General features: G+C 42.9%; 1 protein-coding gene across 5 annotated transcripts in view; it reads right to left on the bottom strand.

Moving 5' to 3' along the window:
• Nucleotides 1-25,401, bottom strand: part of Uvrag (UV radiation resistance associated) — a 251,710-nt gene that overhangs the window by 51,864 nt on the left and 174,445 nt on the right. For all 5 annotated transcript variants that reach the window (XM_076938617.1, XM_076938594.1, XM_076938584.1 and 2 more), the window contains one exon: nucleotides 1,723-1,801. In XM_076938617.1, coding sequence (XP_076794732.1) covers nucleotides 1,723-1,801 — 79 coding nt within the window. The remainder of the gene's footprint in view (nucleotides 1-1,722; nucleotides 1,802-25,401) is intronic.

Genomic DNA, 25,401 nt, shown 5'->3' on the forward strand with positions numbered 1-25,401 from the left:
GTGGCCTTCGGTTGGTTAAGCCAGAGGCTATTGAGAAGTGTTCCTACATGCTCCATCTGGGAGGGGATGCAAAGCACTGACCCGAGTTTCCACTACAGGCAGCCTCCATTTGGCTTTGCAGCATTTGGCCTGGGCTACTCTCAGCACCTCTTTATACCATCTTTTCCATTTTTATTGGGAATACGACATGTTTATGTGCATGCATTCTAGAGTTTGCAGCTGATATACATTAATAAGGAGACCCAGGTACTGCAACAGGGCAGGCCCTGGAAGCTTCCAAATCCGGTGCCAATATGCACAGAACAAGATAGAGCCAATGGGGCAGGAGAGAAGAGCCTCTGAACTCAGACTAAAAAGTAGTTCTAAACAAAGCCATTTTCACTCCTAGTCAAGCTGTGCTGTCTCTCTGCCACAGCAGAGCTCCTGGACATGCTACCAAGTTCACTTATTTACTAAGTTACTTCATCTTTAGTGTGGTCTTAGGTCTGAATTTTTTTCAGGAAAAGGCCAGTCTTTTCCAGGGATGACCACAACTGTGACAGTGGTGTGTGAACTAGCCTTGACATTAAAGTCCTGCTTCTTTGACAAAAATACTTATATGCCAAAAAATGGAGGGAGGGATAGCACCAGTGTGGGAAGAAGGGCACAAGGGAAGGTGAGTCATGGGCGGGTGTGTGGGTGCTCGCCCAGCATGAAGGTGAGGCTGCACTAGCGTGATCCCGAGCATGCGTAGCTTCGATAGGAAACAAGTGGTTAATGCAGTATGACAAACTAGAAATATGATCCAATTTCAGAAAAGAATAACAACTTTCATAAAAACCACATTTCAAAAAACAAAAACCAACATTAAACTGAGGTCTGGGGGGAAGAAAGCAAAGATAAAACCATATGGAGGAATAATTCTAGGTCTGCTGGACTTTTAGATTCATATGGAGAAAAGACAACAGGCTTGTAAAAGCAATGCACCACAAACCTATTACTTCCATAAAATCAAAAGGTGGAGGATACATCTGACAATGTCTTTACGGAACAGCAAATTGTGGCTTCTCCACCACATGGTGATACTGCAGTTGGACGGATCTCTGAAGGAAAGGAAAGCACTAAAGCCTTCCTCTGCAGCTAAAAAATCCATGGACTGTCCAACTCTTGAAGCAGAGCCAACTGCACTAAAGAAATGCTATGGGCTGCTCTCAGGAAAGACTCGGGCATCTGCTCCTCTTCTGATGGTCCATGGGAAATACTGTCCATATGAGATGCTAACTGATGGGATGCTGAAAGAGCCACAAGCATCCAAGACGGGCTGGAAGGAACAAACGCTTGGCCTTTCCCGTTGGGCCCTGGATAATGAGGTGAGGAGACTATTATGAACTTGCCAAAAGCACTAAACTTTTATTCCATAAACAATGCAAAATGAGTCCCCAGAAGTGGCCTAAGAGAAGAAAGCCATTACCAGTCAAGCTGTAGAGCCAAGAGATTTATTCAGACCACACACTCAAGCCCAAGCCTACCAGGAAGAACTCAGAAAAGGATGGCTAGAGGCAGAGATAGATTCTAAAACATGCCCACTGCTTCTCCAAATTCATTTTAATGTCACAGAATAAGACTATGGCCAACAAACTGCACTGCTCATATAAATGGCTAAAGTAAAGGGTTGGCTGCAGTAACTAATTATGGAGAAAGAAGGTTAACAATCATGTAAGACGAGCAAGAAGAGTCACTTACCTGTGCTATGTTCTTGTTCAGAAGGTAGACACCATAATCAAACTGCAGCTTCTCCCCGCCCTTTGGATACAGTGGAAATCTAAGAAAGGTAAACAAAGAGAACTTCTCAATGATGGGGTAAAATGACCTCCACACTGTTGACAGATGCAGATTTTCTTAGACACAGCACAAATATCTCATGATTAGACTTAACCGCAGACATGGATATTGTCGCTAGAATCTACTAATATCTGCATAAGAGACAGCAGCTGCCACCTTGCCATAGAGAAACTGAACACAAAGCAGGACCTGCAGCTCCAAGGAGTGGAGTCACTGTTTCCTGAACCTTGTCAGCCTATGACCAAGATCCTCCATATTCTTTCTAATGCCTTGGACTTGACACTTCAAGTTCTAGAACTAAATGGCAAAGAAAGTTAAGGGGAAAAATTAGACTTAAAAGCAATATATAAGACTGTTTCTCTTAAGATGGCTGGTCAAAATGCCAAATCTGAGCCAAAATTCATCTAAAATCCGTCCCTTTGCAATCATAGCTATGTGGATGTGGTGCCTGCATGGAGATGGATTTGTGCCACAAAGCTCTCTGGAATGACCTCACCTTGCGACCTGCCTGCCTCACTGATGCAACGTGGCATGAGCTCAGATCCCTTCAGAATGAGCTGGTATGTTAGGGAACACACTCTTGTGAGGTCCCCTTCTTCCCTCAGGCCGTGTACATTTACAGGTGTTCTGGTTTTTGTTTTGTTTTGCTGGCTCTCATGATCAAGCGTCAGTGCAATACCCTGAAACAGATTTCTCTACAGAAAGATCAGTCACTGGTACTTCTGCTTGTTCTTAATGACAGCCATGCTAATTGGAGAGGGGGGGCTCTGAGGTGCTCTGAACTTGTGTTACTCTGATGGTGAAGGGTGTTAGGCATTGTTTTAGATGTTTATCAGCCATTTGTGAATCATCTTTGGAGACTACCTGTTTATCAGCCCATTTTTTACATTACTGATAGGAATCTAAAATGCTCTAGCCACTAAGGAGCTAAGTAGAGAGGGCTGCAAAGAACAAAATATGTGACTACCATTCTGGGTATGTACCCGACCAACTTTAAGTCAGTACACCACAGAAGTGCCTTTGTATCCTTGCCTACCACAGCACCACCCACAGCAGATGCATGATGGAATCGGCCTCCATGTCAGTCAGCAGGATGAGTGGATACAGAAAATACGGTGTATGCACACAATGGAATATTAGGCACCCATAAAAAACAACAAAATTATGCCACTTGCAGGAGAATGACTAGGACTGGAAATTACTATATTAAATGAAATACAGAAACAGACACAGAAAGACAAATATCCCACCCCTTCTTTACTGTGAGTCCTAGACATTTTTATGACTCTATCAAAACATCTGTGTATCCCATCCATGAAGAATGACATAAAAGCAGAATGGAGTCTAAGGGAAGGAAGGAGTGTGACAGGAGGGTGAGGAGGGCTGACTAAGGGAAGGAAGGGTAGGGAGAGTGAGTGAATTTGGTCAAAGCTAATGATATATTTGAAAGAAACTGTACTTCTGAAGCCTACCATGATGTACCATGAATATACACTAATTAAAAGAAAAAATATCAACCACAACCTAGGGTCATGAAACAAATGACATCTAGCTTGGCTCTGCAAAACAGAACTACTCTCAAGAATAACATAGCCACAGTGAAATGAATGGTGTGGAATAATTACTAACCATTTTGATTGTCAAAAATGACTGAAGGAAAAAAGCTCATTTTAATAAAGAAAGCCCAGAGGGCATAGTGTTTTCAAGTAAAATAAAAAAGGAAGTTCAATTTAAAAGCTTTCTATTAAATTCTCAAGAGCTATAGGTTTCATAGTATCTAAAGGTAAATCTGATGTGCTATAAAGTTTACAGGCATTGGGGAGTGAGCAAGGTCACGAACTGAAAATTTATTAAAGGAAACCAAACGTCTTAGACACCCATCAAAATCACAGGACTTTTTATTTAACTGGGACAATAAAGCATAAACTATGCTGTGTGGTATATCCCCAGTAGAGAGGGACGGTGACAGCAAAGGCAGGACAAGCATCACCACACCAGGGGCTGGTTGTTGTTGTTGTTGTTGTTGTTGTTGTTGTTGTGTTTCACGGTGCCAGGAACCTTACACACTCACTGGCCTGGGGTGCCAGGAAACTACATCATTTGTAGACACAACAATGAGGCTCTTTGGAGGAACCTGCAGGAGTCTAAAAGCTCTGCCTGCTGCAGGGCTATTCTATAAGCCACCAGACACAGACTCTGAACAGTTCTCCCAACCCAAAGTCATCTCCACTTTCAAGTTATAAATTCAGAAACTTCATACACCATAAGAGTAAACTGAGATCAGCCCATGTTGAAAACCAAACTTCTACATTTGTGAAAACTGGATTTCACAACATTTGACTTTATTATGACTGCTCTGGGACTTTGTGGAAAGAGCCACAAGATATCTGTGTAACATTAAAACAAAACCAGAGAGTGATTAGAGACAAAGGTTGGAACAGGGCAGTGCTAAAACAGACCAGGGATCAGGACAGAGTTCACGTCTCGCTCTCCTTCCACATTCTTAATGGGTCACTTCAAGTTGAACACTTTGTTTATAACTTTCACATTCATCTCTTGTTGCAGAGGCATGCGGGTTTATAGACCTCCTAAGCCAGCTGGAGAGGTGGGACCCACTGCAAAGAGTAAAGCCCATCACCATCAGGACATAAGATGGGAATCAAAGACAGATAAGAACTCAGCTACTCACATGCAGCCAGAAAAACATTCTTAAAAGCACAAAAGGACTTATTACTGGAGAATACTACAGCCATTGTGGTGGTACCTCCCTGTGAACCCCAGTGCCTAAGAGGTCTGCAAGTTCAAGATTGGCATGGAGTATAAAGCAAGGCCTGTCTAAAAAACAAACAAACCAAAGAAACAAAAAAGAAAGGGTACTACTAAATAAATATAAAACACATATTTACTGTTAATACATTTAACATGAATTATTAGCACTGCACCCAACTAAATAGCCAACTTTGTTATTTTTCAACTTAAATGCACTTCCAAGTTAGGATTAAACCTACTGTACATAGTGAATATCACAGAAACAAAGAGCAATGAACACAGTGTGTGTGAAAGATTCCATCCAAGGTCAGTGCCCTGCAGACCTGTGGAAGACGTCCATCCAAGGTCAGTGCCCTGCAGACCTGTGGAGAGGGTAGCCTTTGGTACAGGAGCCTACCTTGTGCCTGGTCTCATCATGCTGAGTGGTCACATCAGCCTAGCCGACCTGTACCACTTCCTTTCTCAGTCACCTCAGTTTGTAATTTTGCACTCACTGAGTGATTATTTGGTTAGTCAGTGTTTCTCTTAGTATACAGCTCAGCATACTAATAATGTCTCCCTTAGTAACAGCTCTCAGAATAGACACTGACTGTGTCTTGTTTTTTTTTGTTTTTGGACAAGGCTGAACAACTGATCTAAAACTTACTATGTAGCTCAGGCTGGCCTCAAAATTGAGGCAATCCTCCTGACTTTAGCCTCCTGAGAATTAAGATTATAGGTGTAAGCCATACTGTGCCCAGCTCAGAAACAGGTTTGATTTTGTTCTTCTTTTGCCTTTACTAATGGACACTCAACAAACATTTTCTGAATTAAAGAAATAGAATCTGTGCGAAAATGATTTGGAGCTCATTATACAGAGCCATTTCAACAAGGGCAGATTTGTGACAGGGCTCCCCAATGCTAATGTGATCCCGGTGGGATTAGCAGAGAGGCTAAACCTGGGGATGACTAGACTTTGCAACAGTGTCACTATTATTTCAAAGAAACTGATGCCTGGGTCACCATTTAGTAAGTGGAAGAGACATGACCTCATTTCTCAGTCTTCATGGATAAATGCAGTATTCTCTCTTGCTCTGTGTCCTTCAGCAAGGCACACCCAGGATGACTGCTCAGGAGAACATCAGCCAACTGAGGGCAAGGATGGAGGAAACAAGGATGTTCATCTTGGGGGTGGGTCAGCACTTTCACAGACACAGCTCTGGGTCTGTTCTGCATGGCTTCTGGCAACAGGGAGTGACATGCATGCCCACTTGGTCTCACTACAGCCACTCAAAATCCTAAAAATCTGGGTACAGGTGGCTAGTCAGAAATGGGGAACATGTAAAGGATAGAGGGTGGAGGGGTGGCCTGCCAAAAAGTAGGTCCAGGTCCTAATTCCCAGAACCTGTGAATGTGACCTTATTTGGAAAAGGGGTCACAAAATATTAAAAGATCTAGGGATGAGATCATCTTTGATTATCCAGGTGGGTCTTAAATCCAGCAGGTGTGCTTATAAGGGAAAGGCAGAGGAGAGGTCATGTGCTCTTATCCAGCTACAGCCAGGAAATGTCTAGAAGCTTAGCAATGGGAAAGAAAAGGTGTGTGGCCCTACTGACACCTTGATTTTGGATTTCAGTCGTCCATGAGAGAGTATATTTTTGTTGTTGTAAGCCATCAAGTTTGTGGTAATTGATGAAAACCCTAGAAACCACCATAGGAGGAAACACTGGCTTCCTACTGGCTGAATGAGCTAGAGCATGCTCCCCACGCCCACCCCCACCCCCTGTGCCAAGGTTCTGTAAACTGCATGTGTGCATCTGAATGCATAATGGTTTCATTTTCCTTCAGAAAACAAAACAAAAACAAAAACAAAAACAAAACAAAACAAAAAAAAAGCATTTCAAAGCTACAATGCCTAAGGGGGCATCTGGATAGGCATTAGCTAGGGTTGGAATGTAGACTCACTAAGTGCTGCCAGACAGGGTACCTGAAAAGAAATCTGAATATTTGGTCTCACACAGAGAGAGACCTTTGCTTCCTGCATAAGAGTATACATACATAAAACACCAGCCACAGAGCCAATGTGAAGGTGTCTCTAACCCTTGTACCTGAAAGCTGAAGCAGGAGGGTCTTGGATTCCAGGAGAACTTAAGCTACTTAGAGAGAGAGACCCTTTTCCTTAAAAACAAAACCAATGAAACCACAGAGACATAATGCACAAAGACTATGTGATCCTGACCTTGGGAAAATATCTTAGAAGGAAGCCATTTTTTAATCTTTCTTATTAAAAAATTATAAGCACTTACTTCTCTTTCAACCCCAGCAATTTTTCTTTTTTGTAAACAAAGAACTCTACACTGGTGACAACTTCTAGGTCTTTTCCCGGACTCATGTCCAGGTTAGGTTCTTTGATGGAAGGTGGGGGTTGAGCTATGGCAGGAACTGCTTTACTTTTATTATGCATGTAAGGATCACATCTGTCCACTGTGTTGTAGAAAGCATGACAACATTAATATGCTCTGAGGACATATTTTCCTTTAATTCATGTGGAACTAGACTGTCTTCTTTCTATCTAGATTAGATTTTCATCACAACTGTTCTCCTGGGCTTAGAGTGACTCAATTCAAATAAGACTGACCCTACTGTAGAAACAATGGGCAGTGGGCTTCTGGGCATGCCTACAGGGCAGCAGTTCTCAACCTGTGGGTTTCTCCCTTTAGGGGTCAAACGCCCTTTTATAGGTGTTGCTGAAGACCATCAGAAACCACAGATATTTACATTATGACTTATAATAGTAGCAACATTTCAGTTATGAAGTAGTAATGAAAATAATTATATGGTTGGGGTCACCACAATGTGAGGAATTGTATTAAATGGTCAAATCATTTAGAAGGTTGAGAACCACTGGGTTATCTTCATTGTGTGGTGGTGGAAAGCCCTGCCCATGGTGGATGGCACCATTCCCTGGTTGCCATCCTGGACTGCATAAGTGAAGTAGCTTGGGAGACTAGACAGTCTGCTATAATCCAACTTTTAAAAATGGACTTCCTGGAAGAATCTGGCAGGCCAATGACATGGAGAATAACTGGCATCTCAGAAAAAAAAAAAGGAAAAAGAGAAGTAATTAAAGTAAAGCTGGAGAATCAGCCCAAGAATATGAAGCTCACTTTTAAAAATAAATTTTTATTTTATGTGTCTGTGTGTTTTGCCTGTATGTCTATGTAACCATGTGCATGTCTGCTGGACGCAGAGACCAGAAGAGGGTGTTGTAGTCCTTGGGAATGGAGTTACAGATGCTTGTGAGCTGCCATGTTGGTGCTGGGAATTGAAACTAGGTCCTGTAGAGGAGCAGCAGGTGCTCTTAACTGCTGAGACATATCTCCAGCCTCAAAGCTCACTTTTATAAAGATATTTTTAATGATTTATTTTTCCAAACAAGTCCTCATAAACCAACTATCCTAACTTGAGTCAGTTCTGCTGTGCTTAGGCTAGCCCACCTGACCCTCTGGTACAAGTCAGCAGTCCTTGGCTGGCTTTGCTAAATGTTAAAGCTTCACGGACTTCAAACATTTAACAATTACAACAATAACTACTACACCACCGTCACCAAACAATGCTGCTGCTGCTGCCACCGCCACCACTACTACTACTACTACTAAAAACAAAGCCAAGACTAACCAATCACACTGAATCCTCTATGGGGAAAGAAAAGAGAAAATGTCACCAGCACAGCCCAGGCCTTCCCCCAGCACTTGGAGACTGACCCATATTAAATTGGAGATCCACAGATCCACACTGTGCAGCTACAAGATATGGGCAAGGTAAAGACTTGACAATAAGGACGGATTGTTTACTTTTCCAAGACTAACCAGAGAGCCGAGGTCTCCTGAGCTCTGCAGCACCTCACCGGGGTGAGGCCAGAGAGAGGCCACAGGGAGGCAGAGCCAGGGGAATGGATGTCGGGCTTCACTTGGACTGGGAAATATTTCAGCATGTGTTTCTATTTCACAAGGTCACATTTATTAACCAGCCCATAACATATTCCTTTAAAAACATCGTAGAACAGCATTTCCACTTCCACTTGTCATCTCTTGTTCTAATTTATTGTCACTTTTCATTGTTTTAAATTTAGTGTGTGTGTGTATACACTCGTGTGCAGGCATAAAGTTTTTGCAACCTACTTTTAATAAGGGTTCAACCTCTCCTCTAGCCCAGCACCCAGCAGGGTGGTCGAAGAGAAACGTTATTAGGCTATGGGGGCAGTGGGCCTGCCCAGTACTAGTTGTTTGAAGGCAAGCTCGATTTCCTTTCTCAGAAGAAGTTCAGTCCTGCAGCAAACACCAAATATGACTCAGTAGTTGCAGACCAATCCTCTAGGCAGGCAGATACCACACAGGAATATTGGGCCCAAATAACTAGAGTCCAGTCCTTTGGGCAGGCAGACACCAGGCACAAACATGAACTGGCCTGAGGTAAGGCTGCTGAGGTGGCAAGCTGCTGCAGGAACCGTCTGAGCAGTTCTTGGGCGAGTTTCTCTCAATGGCAGCACAAGTGGAGCTCAGCAACTCTATGTAAGGTGAAACAATGTGTGTGTGTTGTTAGCAAAGAATAGCGAGGCAGAGCGAAGCAAACTAATGCTCAGTGCTCATCTCCCACTGTCTGTGGGGTCATATTTATATTCCTGCATCCTGGGTCCTTTCATGTGTTTGCTTTAGCAAGACATCCTTTCTCCTGTGTGCCCCAGCAAAACATCATTTGACATAACTAACTTTCCAAAGAAACTAGAAGTTTCCTTTTCATGAGTGTGTGCAGAAGTGTGCTCACTGTGTATGTATGTGCTCACTGTGTATGTATGTGCTCACTGTGTGCATGCTCACTGTGTATGTATGTGCTCACTGTGTATGTATGTGCTCACTGTGTATGTATGTGCTCACTGTGTATGTATGTGCTCACTGTGTATGTATGTGCTCACTGTGTATGTATGTGCTCACTGTGTATGTATGTGATCACTGTGTGTCTGCTCACTGTGTATGTATGTGCTCACTGTGTATGTATGTGCTCACTGTGTATGTATGTGCTCACTGTGTGTCTGCTCACTGTGTATGTATGTGCTCACTGTGTGTCTGCTCACTGTGTATGTATGTGCTCACTGTGTATGTATGTGATCACTGTGTATGTATGTGATCACTGTGTATGTATGTGCTCAATGTGTATGTATGTGCTCACTGTGTATGTATGTGCTCACTGTGTATGTATGTGATCACTGTGTATGTATGTGATCACTGTGTGCATGCTCACTGTCTGCATGCTCACTGTGTATGTATGTGCTCACTGTGTATGTATGTGCTCACTGTGTATGTATGTGCTCACTGTGTATGTATGTGATTACTGTGTGCATGCTCACTGTGTATGTATGTGATCACTGTGTATGTATGTGCTCACTGTGTATGCATGTGCTCACTGTGTATGTATGTGCTCACTGTGTATGTATGTGATTACTGTGTGCATGCTCACTGTGTATGCATGTGCTCACTGTGTATGTATGTGCTCACTGTGTATGTATGTGCTCACTGTGTATGTATGTGCTCACTGTGTATGTATGTGCTCACTGTGTATGTATGTGATCACTGTGTGTCTGCTCACTGTGTATGTATGTGCTCACTGTGTATGTATGTGCTCACTGTGTATGTATGTGCTCACTGTGTGTCTGCTCACTGTGTATGTATGTGCTCACTGTGTATGTATGTGCTCACTGTGTATGTATGTGATCACTGTGTATGTATGTGCTCACTGTGTATGTATGTGCTCACTGTGTATGTATGTGATCACTGTGTATGTATGTGATCACTGTGTGCATGCTCACTGTGTGCATGCTCACTGTGTATGTATGTGCTCACTGTGTATGTATGTGCTCACTGTGTATGTATGTGCTCACTGTGTATGTATGTGCTCACTGTGTATGTATGTGCTCACTGTGTATGTATGTGCTCACTGTGTATGTATGTGCTCACTGTGTATGTATGTGATTACTGTGTGCATGCTCACTGTGTATGTATGTGATCACTGTGTATGTATGTGCTCACTGTGTATGTATGTGATCACTGTGTATGTATGTGCTCACTGTGTATGTATGTGCTCACTGTGTATGTATGTGATCACTGTGTATGTATGTGATCACTGTGTATGTATGTGCTCACTGTGTATGTATGTGCTCACTGTGTATGTATGTGCTCACTGTGTATGTATGTGATCACTGTGTATGTATGTGCTCACTGTGTATGTATGTGCTCACTGTGTATGTATGTGCTCACTGTGTATGTATGTGATCACTGTGTATGTATGTGCTCACTGTGTATGTATGTGATTACTGTGTGCATGCTCACTGTGTATGTATGTGATCACTGTGTATGTATGTGATCACTGTGTATGTATGTTCTCACTGTGTATGTATGTGATCACTGTGTATGTATGTGCTCACTGTGTATGTATGTGATCACTGTGTATGTATGTGATCACTGTGTATGTATGTGCTCACTGTGTATGTATGTGCTCACTGTGTATGTATGTGCTCACTGTGTATGTATGTGATCACTGTGTATGTATGCATATTTGTGCCATAGCCCAAATGTAAGCTCATAGGATGACTTGGTGTAGTTAGCTCTACCCTCTAGGGAGTGGACCCAGTGGGCAGGCCTGGTGGAAGACACTTTAACCCACTGAGCAGCTTTCCGACCCCTCAGTTCCTTCTTGGTTTGAATTTTTATTCTGAGGACTATCTTCCAGACAAACGACAATCTTATTTAAGCTTGCTAATCAGTTTAAGGCAGCAGAGAAAGTCATATATAGCCGAGATTCTGGGCTGAAGTTAACACCATGAAGAGTAGGAGCTGAACAAAAGGCTCCTCTGACTCTGTTCCCCACAGTCAAATGACCTCTGAAACATCAGATCTCATTATAGACCCACTCTTGTCTCTTAGATCCATGAAAACTTGTGCCGTACTGATATAACACGTACCCTGCACAGTCCAGCCCTTGGGGCTCCAGAATCAGTCCAATGCCTGGTCCCTGGGATTGCAAACACACTTCCTATCATTCAGCACGCAGCAGGCCCTGACTCTGACCTTCCCTCTGTCTCTTCAACATGCCAAATTTGTTTCCTACCTTAGGAGTTTTGAATTCTTATCTCCTCTCCCTCAGAGTTTTTTTCCTCTAACTTCCCAGAGCAGATACTGTCCTATCATTCTGACCACTGGCTAAGTCACTTTCAGAGAGGCCTTCCTAAGGCCATACAAAGTGAAGCCATTCTTCCGGATCAATGGGCAGATCAGAGCAGCCAGGCTTACTTGTCAGCTTTGACGCTCTACACAAAAGCACAATTGGATATTATGGGCTTCCACATGTGCTACAACAGGAAGCATCAATAACGCCAGGGAAACACCACCATGGAAAATGTTACCCCAGTCTTATAGGAAGCTCAAGGGAAAATATGTTAAATGATAACAAAAGAATGCAACCTGTAAAGTTCAGAATATGGGGGCTCTAATGGGGAAGTTGGACATTTAGTTTCAGCAGAAAAAAAAAATGAAGGAAAAATGAAGGAGCGAAACTTCAGATGAAAGTACACTTACGATGAGGAACAACCGAAGCCATCCGCTGTAGTGCAAACAGCGTGGAGAAAGGCTTGTTAGAAAGCCAGACACAGCACACAATGTCATATTCTAAAGATAAATTCTGCAACTACAACCAAGCAAATGGAAAATGTTTGCACATCAAAACTGTATACAAAAATGGGCCCAGAAACCTTCTTCATAATGGTGAAAGACTGGGAATAGCATTCACCATGAAGAGCATGGATAAACAGGCCTATTCACACAATGAATTACTCAAAAGGAAATGTGCTACTGCTACACACAACAGCTGGATGAAGCTACAAACACACCGAGCGACAGAGCCCTGCACAAAAAAAGGTTCAGGTTGCAGTGTGCGGCTGAATAATGGCAGCCTGGGGGACTGGGGAAGACAGTGATTTATGGGAGGCAGAGGTGCTTCTGGGAAGATTTAATGTTCTGTATCTGAATAGGAATTGGATTGCACAGATATTTACATCTAAGGACTTCAGAGATGGTTCACTTAATATATATGCATCTCATAGTATACAAGTTTTACCTTAAAAGAAACAACACAAAACTCCATGCCCCGTCCCCAAATGTAAAGCCCCAGGCCCTATAGTCAACACAAGGTGGGGCATTGGAGGGAAGTGCTGTGGCATCAAAATGAATAGGCTGTCAGATAAGCAGAGGATGGATAAGGGCAAAGGAGAGTAAGAAAGGAGACCTGGCAGAGTGTTAACTATGGGTGCACTGCCGTCCATTGAAAAATTCTTTCAGTTTTTCTGTATAATCAGACCTTTTCATAAAAAAATGTGGGATAAATGTACATACAGTAACAAAGGCAAGTGGTAAGAGAAAAAATTACATATGACAGACAATGGGTTTCCCAACTTTAGGTTTCACTACTGTCAGTAAGAAATTGAACAAATGCCCAATGACACTTCGTCGTAGGAGGAGGGAAGCAAGCAGCTGGACTCCACCTGACATTCTGGCCACACCCACCTGCATCTCTCAATCATTTGCATGTAACTTTAACTTATGTGTGAGATGTGGGGAAGTTATTCATGCTGGGGTGACACTTTCCAGTGGTGCAGCTGCTCTGGGGTCACCTATGCTTCTGTAAGTAACTCTCAACCATTTTCTATAAATGAGCCCAATAAATGTGTCATTTCCCAGAAGGAAACTGCATGTGCACACCGCTGACAGTCATAAGCAGTAAATATCCAAGTGTCATGGCTCATATTCATGGACTATCGTTCAAATATAAGATCAGTACAAGTTAGACATTCATGGCAATATGGAAACACTTTAAAGACAAGAGATATTAGCAACTAAAGAAAATATAAGGACTCCCTTGGATTTGGACTTAAGAGAAATCAACCATACAAAAGGTCAGGGAACAACCAGAGGAGTATGAACTAGTGGTTATTGCATATCATTAAGAGACTCGGTTTTTTTTTATATGTGATGACGGCATAACGCTGTATTAGAGACTTATCTTTGAGAAACATGTTGAAGTATTTATGAATTAAAATGTTACAATAGCAAAGGTTTATTTAGAAATAATTCACTGAGATGAGAGAATAAGAACATAGATAAAAAAGATTAATGAGTGTACCTAATTATTATAGCTGGGCTTAAGGGTATGCTATACCATATTCTCTGCTTTTGTATATGTGCTTAAAGTCTTCCATAGTAAATGTTAGTTCAACAGAAGACAATGGCCTTCAGTTCACTCTATCTATCATCTGGTTCTCATTTGAGTCCATTCCCTTCGACCAGAATGTTTGCTCTGAGAAGATACAGATTTTTATCTATGTTGTGTATTATATTTCTAGTATTTAGGCTTTCCTATCATTGAGAAATTCAATAAATGCTGTTGAAAAATGAAAGCATTAAAAGCCACTTATACCACAATTATCACTTGTTAACTATACTAGAGTCTTTCTTCTATATTTCATAGTTATATTCCTGATCATGTGCTGGATGTTTTTACCTAAATGTCCCATAAACTCGTCAAATTCTCCATGTTTAAAATTAAGTGTTATCTTATTCTAGGGGCATGAGGTAATGGCTTTTCTTCTCTGTCCCTATAGTGTCCCGTGAATGGTGTTATTCCCAAACTTTAGGATTTGAGTAAGTTGGTCACTTGACTCCCTTCATATAGAGAATGGAGCTCTCTTACAGAACCCAGCACATACTTACTGCCTTACTCTAATTCATGTGAACATGAATGAAATCAGCTTTTTGATAATTGTCCCCATATCTAATGGTCAGTAAACCTCTCTTAAAAGTCAACAAGTTAAAAACAACGATTAGATGCTCCAAAAGAACAAGTTATAGGGAGAAGGAAAAGAAAACCTGGAGGGCCCACTGCAGCACATCCAGAGAGGCCTGTGGTTTGAACCTGCATGGCGGCTGTAGAGTGGTCATCTCTCTATGCTGAGGATGAGGCCAACATGAATTGCTATAGATTTTATATATGTGATAGGCAGACTCAAAGATGGCTAAGAGGACACTGAAATAGACAGCTAGAGGGTTTATGGGGTTGGGGGACAAGTCTGTGACCAGAGGGAACAGGGTTCTTCTGTAAACCACAGGAAAGCCCTCCTTCCTCTTCCTTGCTCTTCCTCTTCTTTAAAATGGTTGATTGATTGATTTAATGTATATGACACTGTAGCTGTCTTCAGACACACCGGAAGAGGGCATCGGATCTCATTACAGATGGTTGTTGAGCCACCTGGTGGTTGTTAGGAATTAAACTCAGAACTTCTGGAAGGTAGTCAGTGCTCTAACTGCTGAGCCATCTTTCCAGCCCCAGGAAACCCATTTTTTATACATGGGTGTGATGGGGTTGGGTTTTTGGGTTGTTTTTAGACAGGATCTCATTGTACTCCAGGCTAGACCTGGATTCCCCAAGAGGGTGGCTTTGAACTTCTGGTCAAATATATATAACTATGAAATATAAAAGAAAGACTCTAGTATAGTTAACAAGTGGCTTCTACCTCCTGAATGCTGGGATTATAGGTATGTGCCTAGTTTATGGTACTAGGAATCTAATCTGCCACTCCCTGCCTCCTAGATAAGCACTTTACACAATGAGCTATATCCCTAACCTGGGGTGTAGATTTTTTAGTTTTTAATTTTTAAATTGTTTTTTGTCTATACAACATATTTAATTTAGTGATATTCTTCTTCTTTTCAACTCCTCTTAGATCCCCCACCCTACCATCAACTTTATATTCATTCTCTCTCTCTCTCTCTCTCTCTCTCTCTCTCTCTCTCTCTCTCTCCTCTCTTTCTCTCTCTTTTTAAAGATTTATTTATTTAATGTATGTGAGTACAGTCGCTGTCTTCAGACACACCAGAAGAGGACATTGGATCCCATTACAGATACTTGTGAGCCACCATGTGGTTGCTGGGAATTGAACTCAGGACCTCTGGAAGAGCAGTCAGTGCTCTTAACTGCTGAGCCATCTCTCCAGCCCCTTTGTCTCTCTTAAAACCAAAAGCAGCACAAAACATAAACAACAAAAAAGTTCTCTGTGCTGGGATTTCGTCTGGTCTGAACTTGTGCATGCTGTCAGTTCTTAAGTTCATTTGTCCAGCAGCTTTGTAAAGAGCATTTTGGCCATAGTATAGTAAAAGGGAATAAGACCCGTTTTAGCATGTGTTCCAGGCCAGAAATGAAAACCATTTTTATTAGAGGTTCAGGAGTAGAAAGGAAAATATGAGTTCTAGATAATTCTAATCTAGAATTTCAGTTCTAATTTGCAGAACTGAAAGAGTTTTGTGATGGGTTGATTGTTATGATGGCACCCGTAATCTCAGGACTAAGGAAGTGGAAGCAGGAGGATTGGGGTTCGACACAGCCTGGGCTACATAGCAACATTCCATCACAGAACCCCTCCTCCTAATAAAAGGATATATACACTATTGTATAATATATAAAACACACACTCACATATTTCAAATACACTTAGAAGAGAAATTGAGGTGAAAATAGCAATTGTGGAATTCTAGACATTAGGTGGAAACCCAAAGCACAGGTATGGGCAGGACAGAGAGCTTCAGACCCGTGAGGATGTCAACTAATGCTTGGGAAATGAAAAGGCTTCGAAAAGCCTGGCTCTAAGAGACAGGCCAACCAAGCAGCTCAGGGAAGTGGACCCTCAAGAAGGAGGCTGTCAACAGTCAATGCTGCTCAGAGGCTGAGGCCAAGGATGTTAACTGCATGATAGATTTACTTCCACGAGCTCACTGCTGGGTAGCTTTGTAGTATAGGAAGAGTCTCTGTGCAGTGGGACAGTCTGGTGTGAGCTGGGAGTGGCTGGAGAGAAGATGATGGAGATGACAAGCTTGACAAGGGAAGGAGACAGGCAGTGAGACACAGAAGAAGGCTGTTCCAAGGTTCTCTGTCATAGGGTAGACCCAGAAGGGTCTACCTTAGATGATGGTGGACAGCCTCACTAATACAGGAAGGATGGAAGGCCACCTCTGTGGGTGTAATACTCAGTCAACAAACTATTATTGTGTGCTGGTCATTTTTCCTGTCAACTGTCACAAGTAAGAAAAATAACTTGTTAAGAAGCAAGCAGTGCTCCTCCACGGCCTCTGCTTCAGTTTCTGTCCTAAGTTCCTGCCTCAGTTCAGCCCAGCAATGGACTATAAGCCGTAAGCTAAATAGACATTCTCCCCCCACCCCCCAAAGTTCTCTTTGCTTTTACCACAGCATCAGAAAGCAAACTAGGACATATTGTATGCCAGGTACAGTGCCAGCTGAGAGAGATACAGTTGGGAAAACAGATGGGAAGCTTAGAGCCCGATGGAGCAGACAGTCACTGCTTGCTTAGCCATGCCAGCAAATCTGTAATCTATAAAGCATTCTAGAGGCAAGAAACACGACCTCAGAAAGGAAAGGGAGGATTCAGGGACAGTGTGACTAGCTGAGACCTCGAAGAAGCAGGAACTAAAAAGGAATGCAGCACACTGTTTGCAAGGAATAGAAAGGCAGTCAGCGAAGTCAGGAGAGGGGATGTGTGGCAAGGGACAGACAGGCAAATGAAGACCAACATGTCATTCATGACCCTTGAGACTATGAGGTCACAGTCTGACCTAAGCACAACAGAGAGACAAAAAGTACCAGGGGACAACAGCTAGCATCTTCCCCCTTCTACCTCCTTTGAAGGGAGAATAAAAATCTATAGTGAAAGATTATTATGAACCAAAGAGATGAAATCTGGTGTGATAGGTAACAAGACATCACCCCAAAATGAGGAGGAGATTGCATGGTGAGAAGGCTTACACCAGGAGGCCCTTTGCCAACATTGGGTATGACTTTTTCACAGAGCTAAACTAAAAAGGGAATGAATTTCAGGGAAATCAAGTTCCAGATAATTTCATAAGGTTAAAAATATCCTGCTCCCAGAAAGCCCTCAGTCAAAGTGGCTGTGGAAACCGTTGACGAGCACAGTATCAGTTTCCTTATAGAAGTGTCCCAGTTCCCTTCTGTAACTTGAAAAATAGGCAAAGTTCAGTGAACACACCATAATTAAAGGATGGAAAACCTGTCTTTTTTAATAGTCAGTTTTGTAAAATAAAATCTCTGCCAAGTAAATCAAAGTCACATTCCACAGCAGTAATGGCCACCTTGCATTGCCTGGCTCCAGCAGCACCTGCTCCCCAAAAATCTGTAAATGCTAAAAAAAATAAGAAAGAAACTGGACAATTAAAGCGTGCAAGGTACATAAACACTCAGCAACACCAGAAGACATTTCCATCTGGAGCATAAGCCCAGAAAAAAGCCATGCAGTGTTCTCGGTGTCTAAGACCCTCCGATGTGGTCTGCAGTGCAGCGTTGTCTAAACAGCTCAGCCTCCTAACACAACTCACTGCAAGCCAGTTCCTCACGCGGTGCTGGTAACACAATGGGGGCCGAACCCCTGTATGAAAATTATTTGTCCAATACCTACTTTAAGGGGAGAAGGAGAAAACCAGAGAGGCTGAGGCATAATCAGTTAAGGTCCTGAGCTGGAGAGGAAACAATCCAGGCCTTAGCTTTGTTATTTACTTGGACATGCACAAGGGCATTCTGCTCAGAGCCAGCATCCCAAACTTACAAGCCCGCACAATCCATACTACAGCCTATCAACAGACTCTGGACTCGACACACCTTCCAGGAGAGCTGGCACTTGACCATTACCTCGACTGGGACAGGCTTTCCTCCCTCCTCCCTCCCTTTTATCTGTGGGTGCCTCAAGGAGACAGCTCATATTTTACACTTTTTATTGCTCCTGAAATCATGAGGCATTTTTATGTACCTGGCACATTTTAGCATACACTTTATTTGTTCACACAAATGTCTTGTCTCCTCAACCAGTGAGAATATAATCTCTTTAAGGACATGGCTGGTTAAGCTGAAGTTCCTAGTGAGTGTTAAATACATCCACCTAAACAGATGATAGACAGAACAAATCAGGCAAATACCGACTGATAAATGTCCATCTAAATGACTGCAGCCTTGGGAATTAAAATTCCAAAGGCCAGAAATAAATAGCTTAAGGTTTGGAAATACTTTCATCCTTTTACACGCGCACGCACACAGAGGCACGATGCTGAGAGCACAGCAGGGAGAACATTGAGCACACACTAGCTCTTCAGTCCCTACAAGTGGCCACTGTCCAGTCTTTCCCTACATCTGATGGTGGTCCCCGTGGGTCCAGCTTACCTTGCTCTTTATTTCCTACACAAAGGCCAGTACAGTCCCTACCCTGCACCTCTCATACTCTACTGTAGTTTACCCACAGGTTCCTTGACTCTTCCACACGATTGTGAACTGAGCTACAGTCTTCCCAGTACTGTAACCCAGTCTCCTGAGCTTCATGTTGGGGCATATTTGTTTGTGGAAAGGATGGAAGAGAATGTATGAATGAGGGCAGGGCAGGTATGTCAGGCCACACCTAAATCCTAAACCTCTGTGAGTTGTTTTGTGTTTCCCTCTAGTGACAATCTTATTTAGGATTTTCATAAGAACCGTGGAGATGTTCACACACACAATGGTCACCAAAGTCGCCAACTGATGTCTGAGAAACTGGCACTCTGAAAACTACAGACATAACTTTTACATCACCATTTTGAGTTTAGGGCTAAATCAAAAAGGCAGCAATTGTCGACACCAATAACCGTGGCCTCATTAAAGTTCTAAACACAGCTACTAAAGTCCCAGGAACAATACTCACACATCATTACTTTCCAGACTTACGTAAATAAAAGGGAATAAAAGATTTGGAGATAAGTTCACAGAACTCCACTACATCAAGTTTTCAATAACTGGCCATAAATCTGTTAACTACTTAAGTTTTGAAGGCTAATTTTAAGTCATGTATCATAGAGGCTAAATACCTGCTTTCAGGATGTCAAAGCTCAAATTTATACACATAAGTTAGCTGACAATTTTTCCAAGTGCATATGCTATCTAGGAACCCGCACATTCAGAATGTATTTGAGAAAGATGTATTTCAATTATGAAATTGGAAAAAAAAATCACTTCAGTTCATCATCTTGCCCAGTTTCAAAGAAGAGAAAGGCAATTCAGAAGTCCTCAGTCATGGGGAAAGTCAGCCTCTGTGGAGGAAGCTCCAAGGATGCCGAGCTGACAGCAACCGATGTAAACATCCAGGCCAGTGTAATCATTTTTAATTAGCAGCAAGGTTTCCCCAGTTCTGACCAGTCATTTGGACCTGACCTCTGACAGGTCCTTACAAGCCATCGAAATCTCATTTTATTTTACAACCTCATATTTGTTATTGGGCTAATCTTTACCTGTTCTACATCACACAACAGCTCAAATATTTGAATGGCCTGGCAATAAATTCCCATGGTCCCCCTGGGTCAGTCAGATGTTAGCTGTTAAGTAAAGCTAAAAGGATCTATGCTTCATAAATCTCCTTCAGGACCCACATTTGCTCTTACAGGAGAGGCTTTCAAGCCCAAACATCTTTATAGCTATGTGCAGTGATTTATTAACTCCGCCTTGTTTTATCCAGAAAGATCAATCACATATGTATCAATAAGCTGGTGTGCTGGGGACGGCCTTTTATTGTACATATAACCACCTGCCTTTAATACAAACTCCAAGCTAAAGCTTTGGTAAGCGATTGCTGGATTTTAACAACCTTCACCTGTTTCTAATTTGGTTAAAAAACATATGGTTTAGCTCTGCTAGTTTGTTCTAAGCCAGTCTTTCCTCTTTTGAACCCAACAATATAAAAGAAAACAAATCCAGGGTACAAACCCCTACATTCGAGGATGTTACATATACACCCACCCCCAAACAATCTGCACAATTGCTTTGAGAACCATTTCTCACAAATAATAGGGAATGAATACCCTGGAATATGAAATTATTACATTTCTTTGAAAACTACCAAATTGTCCAGTTCTACTCTTGAGAATTCTACAAACTGTGTTCAAACTATGAAAATGACTACTTTATCTCAGTACCTCGCCAAAAGGATAACAGCTACATCGCACTGCCTGTGCGGTCAGGAGAGAGTGGAGTTTACATTGGGCCAGGCATAACCAAGGTTTTCTTCTCCCTTCCCTCATCTGTCTCTAAATTAGACCCAAAGTTTGGGAGGCAGGGAGCCAGCGGAGAGTGCACAACATCCTAACCCAGCATGGTAAAGTCAATAACAAAATTAAGAGTGTCTGGGTGCGAGGGCAGGAGAAAATCCCCAGGAAAAAGTGACTAATAGAAATGTCTAGCAGGGCAGGAGTCAGCCCCGCCTCCCGCAGCTACCCCAGACTTCTTTCCTGCACACGCCTCCCCCAGCTGCCCCCCACCCCGAGGACTTAATTCTGGCCATGGCTGGCAGGGCATCTCAGATTCAAGCCCTCCTTGTCTGAGGCCTACTGCAAGTGTGTATCCTGATGCCTTCACAGATCCAAGCCTCTCATGTGCTCTGCCATGAGCAGATCATACATCCTTTTGCAGTGGGAATGCACATAAGGCTTTGTTTGACTCTCCCGTGTCACCTCAGCTGCCTGGCGCCCCGTGTTGAGTAAATGCGCATCCAACAGTTTCAAGCCGTTTACCAACAAGCTAATGAAATCATAAAACACTTGAAAAAATTAATGCTTACTCGGACAAAAATGATACATGTATGTGGTTTTTAAGAGTCTGAAGTGTTTTTACAAGCCTGATGGTTAAATAAAAATCCACTTACATGTTTATTAGCTAAAATATAGGAACTCTATCCCCAGTTCCTAGATGCCAGAAGCAATTACTTGTAACACTTTAAGTCCCACCCTGAGTTGTACTCTGGTTGTAATTAATACCCTTCTCAGCCTGTCTTGATTGTGGGGTTTAAAAATGACCTGACAACCCATGGAGAAAGATGAGACTCCAGCTCTATTATACTTCACCTCCAACACCCACGTGTCCCTTCGCCTTCACTCTTAGGACAGTCACCACAAGCTTTGCTCACATCAACAAACAACCCCACACTATTACAACCACAAAGAGATTACTTTGATCCAAGAGACACAATATATAATCACTGTATTCCTTTTCCTTAAAGTTGGCTTTCCCAAGTTGTTTTTTCTTTTGTTTGCTAAGTTTGTTTGTGTGTCTAATTTCTTTCCAGATCTGAAAGTGATGTAATTTCCCTCTTGCTGTGATGAAGGCCTTCCGTGGTCCTTTGGTTCCTTTTTCTCAAAGCCGAGTCCTCCTTTTCCAGGCTCTCCTGTTCCAGGGAGGCTGAGGTATTGTGTCCCTCCATCCTCTGACCCCTCCCACTCTGCAGCCTGGGGTCCTTTCTCTTCCTGAGTGATGGCTCCCTTTTACTCAGCCTATGCCCTTGTGTTAACAGACTCCATGTTCCAGCAGCTTCCTAGGAGAGGTGAGAAGGTAGCTTTCTCTTTTGAGGTTTGTTGAGGGAGCAAAGATCTAACACCTCCTTATAGGTTAATGACAGACCAAAGTACATCTCTACCAAAGTCCAACTTGGGGAGTCAGTGAGTTTTCTGGGATTACTGACAGCACAGGTGACCCCATAGCAGCCCCACCATTGGAAAGTGCCACCCAGCACTGACATCCTTGAAGCCTTGAAAATTTCTGAGGAAAAATTATTTCTACAGCCTAGATTTATCTTTTAAATTAATTATGAACCCACTGCATGGTGTGTGTGTGTGTGTGTGTGTGTGTGTACTTTTCAGACATGCAGGTCATTGTTGTCAAGTGTGGTCCACTGAGCAAGACCTTTATCAGAACTGACCTGAAGGTGACCCTCAGAGCCAGGCCTATGGAAAGACAGGTCTGGGAAGGGTCTTTGTACCTCACCTCAACGTTCTCCCTTACCCCACAGTTCTGGGTAATTCTGCCCTGACTGCACATGGCCTTGTGGTCTTGGGAAATGCTAGAATAACAGACTGGGAAGTTAAATGAAGATGGCAGACTTTTCTCCTGTGTGTTTCTTGTGTCACTTACTAAGTAAGTAAACTTTTCATTCAAGTACATCATTTGCTTATTTATCACAGAACTAATAGTCCTTTAAATCCAGCACCTGGATCAAGAAACAAAGTATTACCAGCACTCAGGTCAGGATAAAATTACTACACTAGAACTGCAAATCAGTTCCTGAGTTGGTGAGGGGCCAGAATCACTGTGACTAGGGCAAAGCCAGCTGTGGTCGGTTGCCTCAAGCAAAGGGACCAGTGACCAACTAGAAAGAGCTCTGGGGGGGGGGAGAAGAGAGAGAGAGAGAGAGAGAGAGAGAGAGAGAGAGAGAGAGAGAGGAAGAAGGAAGAAAGAAGAAGAAGAGGAGGAAGAGGAGGAGGAAGAGGAGGAGGAGGAGGAGAAGGAGGGAGGGAGAGAGAGAGAGAAGAGAGAGAGAAAAACAGAGGGGGAGGGAGAGATATGCAGCCCACAGCCACAGTCTTTATAATCTGCGGAATCCCTGTGATGTCACCTCTTAGGGACTAAGGAGCCATGTGCTGCTCTCACTCCGTGGTCTACTACAGCTTTGTAGTCTCTGAGCCCAGGTGTTACTGATACTATCAAGTACCTTCTCTGGAACTCCTACTTTAATATGTAATATTTATATTCATTATAATGACACATTAAATATCATTACATACATTTCTTTCTAGTGGATATACTTAGAAATCCTGTGTCCCTGTTTTATTAGATCCTGCCCAATTGCTGTTACTATTAACTTACAGAACAATGAAAGTTCATGATGAGTATAATTGATGAACACACACACACACACACACACACACACACATACACACATATATATATAAATTTAGACCAGAGCCCCTGAAGTACAAGGCAATTACAATTTCCTGAGTGATTATTACTGCTGTTAAATGTCATAGCCCTAGAGTATACTACTAGCCTATTCACATACACTGGGTCAACATGGCTAGGCTGTAAACAGAATACCAGTGTTCAGATGGACCCAGGTTAGTAGAAGGTCCAGAAGGCTGGAGGGAAAGTGGAGCCATTGAATTCTGAAGGCCATGGCGGTTAGACACAGTAGGAGAGACAGGCTGCCTGGAAAATCTATCTGGTCTCTCTACTCTCATTCTGCATACCGCTCTCTCCTGCTGACCCCTAGCAACTCCTGCCCGCTAGCAGATGTGACGACAATGGATCTCTGTGGTCTCCACCTGCTATTGTTTGGGGTTCTACTCAGCACCTGAATGGATCTACCTCGCCTTCCAAATCCTATCCTGCACTGAGCACGCGCACCAGAATGTCTGTCAACATGGCTGGTTAGTAGTGTTGCTCTGGTCTTCTGACTCCCCTTTAGACCTCTACTTCTCCAGCTCCTCTCTCCACTGCACAAGGCTGTGTTTCTCTAACAAATCCTTTATAATCAACATTCATATTGATTCTGCTATCCCTACTCGATCTGATTGACGTAATACTTCTGACTGCGCCATTCATGGCCTTTACTATTTGTCCTCCCTCTCTCCTTTTCTTGCTTAGGTGCTGATGTTTTCATTCAGGAACTCATACAAAGAAAGCAGAGCTCTCTCCTATGAATTTTCAGATTAACCATTTAGATGCCTGCTTGTTTTGAGCACCATATTCCTGATACACTTTGATGTAACTGTTGGCCAGACTTCCTATGGTTGTACTAAATCATTGCTGTTTTGTTCTTAGCTGGCCTGGAACTTGCTATGTAGACCAACCTGGCCTACAACTTGTGGTAATCCTCCTGCCTCTGTTTCCAAAGTGGTGGGATTACAGGCATGTGCCACCACACCCAGCCATTTATCTTTTTGAATGTTTCTCTCTTTGCTATTTCCCCACCTGTGCTGTGCACTGCTCTGTAAACTTTCCTGCTGCAGCTCTGGCTTTGCTATCCACACCTTCTGGCCTTACATGCCATGGCTGCTCTGCTTGACTGCTGGCAGATCACATCCGATAACGGATGAGGAAAATAGATTTTCCATACCCCAAAGTGGATGACTTCAAATTCAAACAGTTTTAGAGGAAGATATTAGAAACGGTATTAACAAATCACAGTGGCACACAGCACATGAGCAGGGGCAGCCACGCGGCCTGTTAGCTTTCTCAGGCCGCTGTTATGAGTCACACACCCACAGCTCTTCACTGTTTTATAGCCTTTGACTTGAGTTGTATGGATTCTGCTTCCTCCTTTTGAGAACGCTCGATATCCTTTCTATTATTTTTGTTTCTTCGGAGCATGGATTCTCCTGCTTTGCAGCCCTTTACCCACAGGCCTTGGTTTCCTCTGATATTGCCCACGCTCTCACTCTCTAGACAAGGAGTTGCACGTTGCCTTGGATAGCATGTAATTCACTGCCCGACAATGTTTCTCATGACAACACCACTGACACTTGAGGCCAGATAATTTGGTGGTTTGTAGACAGCAGAAATGCCTGCCCTGTTCATTGTACAATAGGAGGCAGCATGCCTGGCCTCTACCCTCTAGATGCCGCCAGCGTGCTCCCTTGTCCTCAGTTAGAAGAGTGCTGCTTTCTGGGTGACAGACCGTCCCAGCCGAGAACCACAGCCATACTGGTATTTTGCAGTGATTGACATATAGTACATCTTATAGTTTGTTGTTGTGAAGAGACACCATCCCCAAAGCAACTGTTATAAAGAAAACACATTTAATTGCAGCTAGCTTATGTTTCAGAGGTTTAGTCCATTACCAGTACGGTGGGAAGCATGGCAGCAGCA

Source organism: Arvicanthis niloticus, chromosome 1, assembly GCF_011762505.2.
Source record: "Arvicanthis niloticus isolate mArvNil1 chromosome 1, mArvNil1.pat.X, whole genome shotgun sequence".
Taxonomy (NCBI): Eukaryota; Metazoa; Chordata; class Mammalia; order Rodentia; family Muridae; genus Arvicanthis; species Arvicanthis niloticus.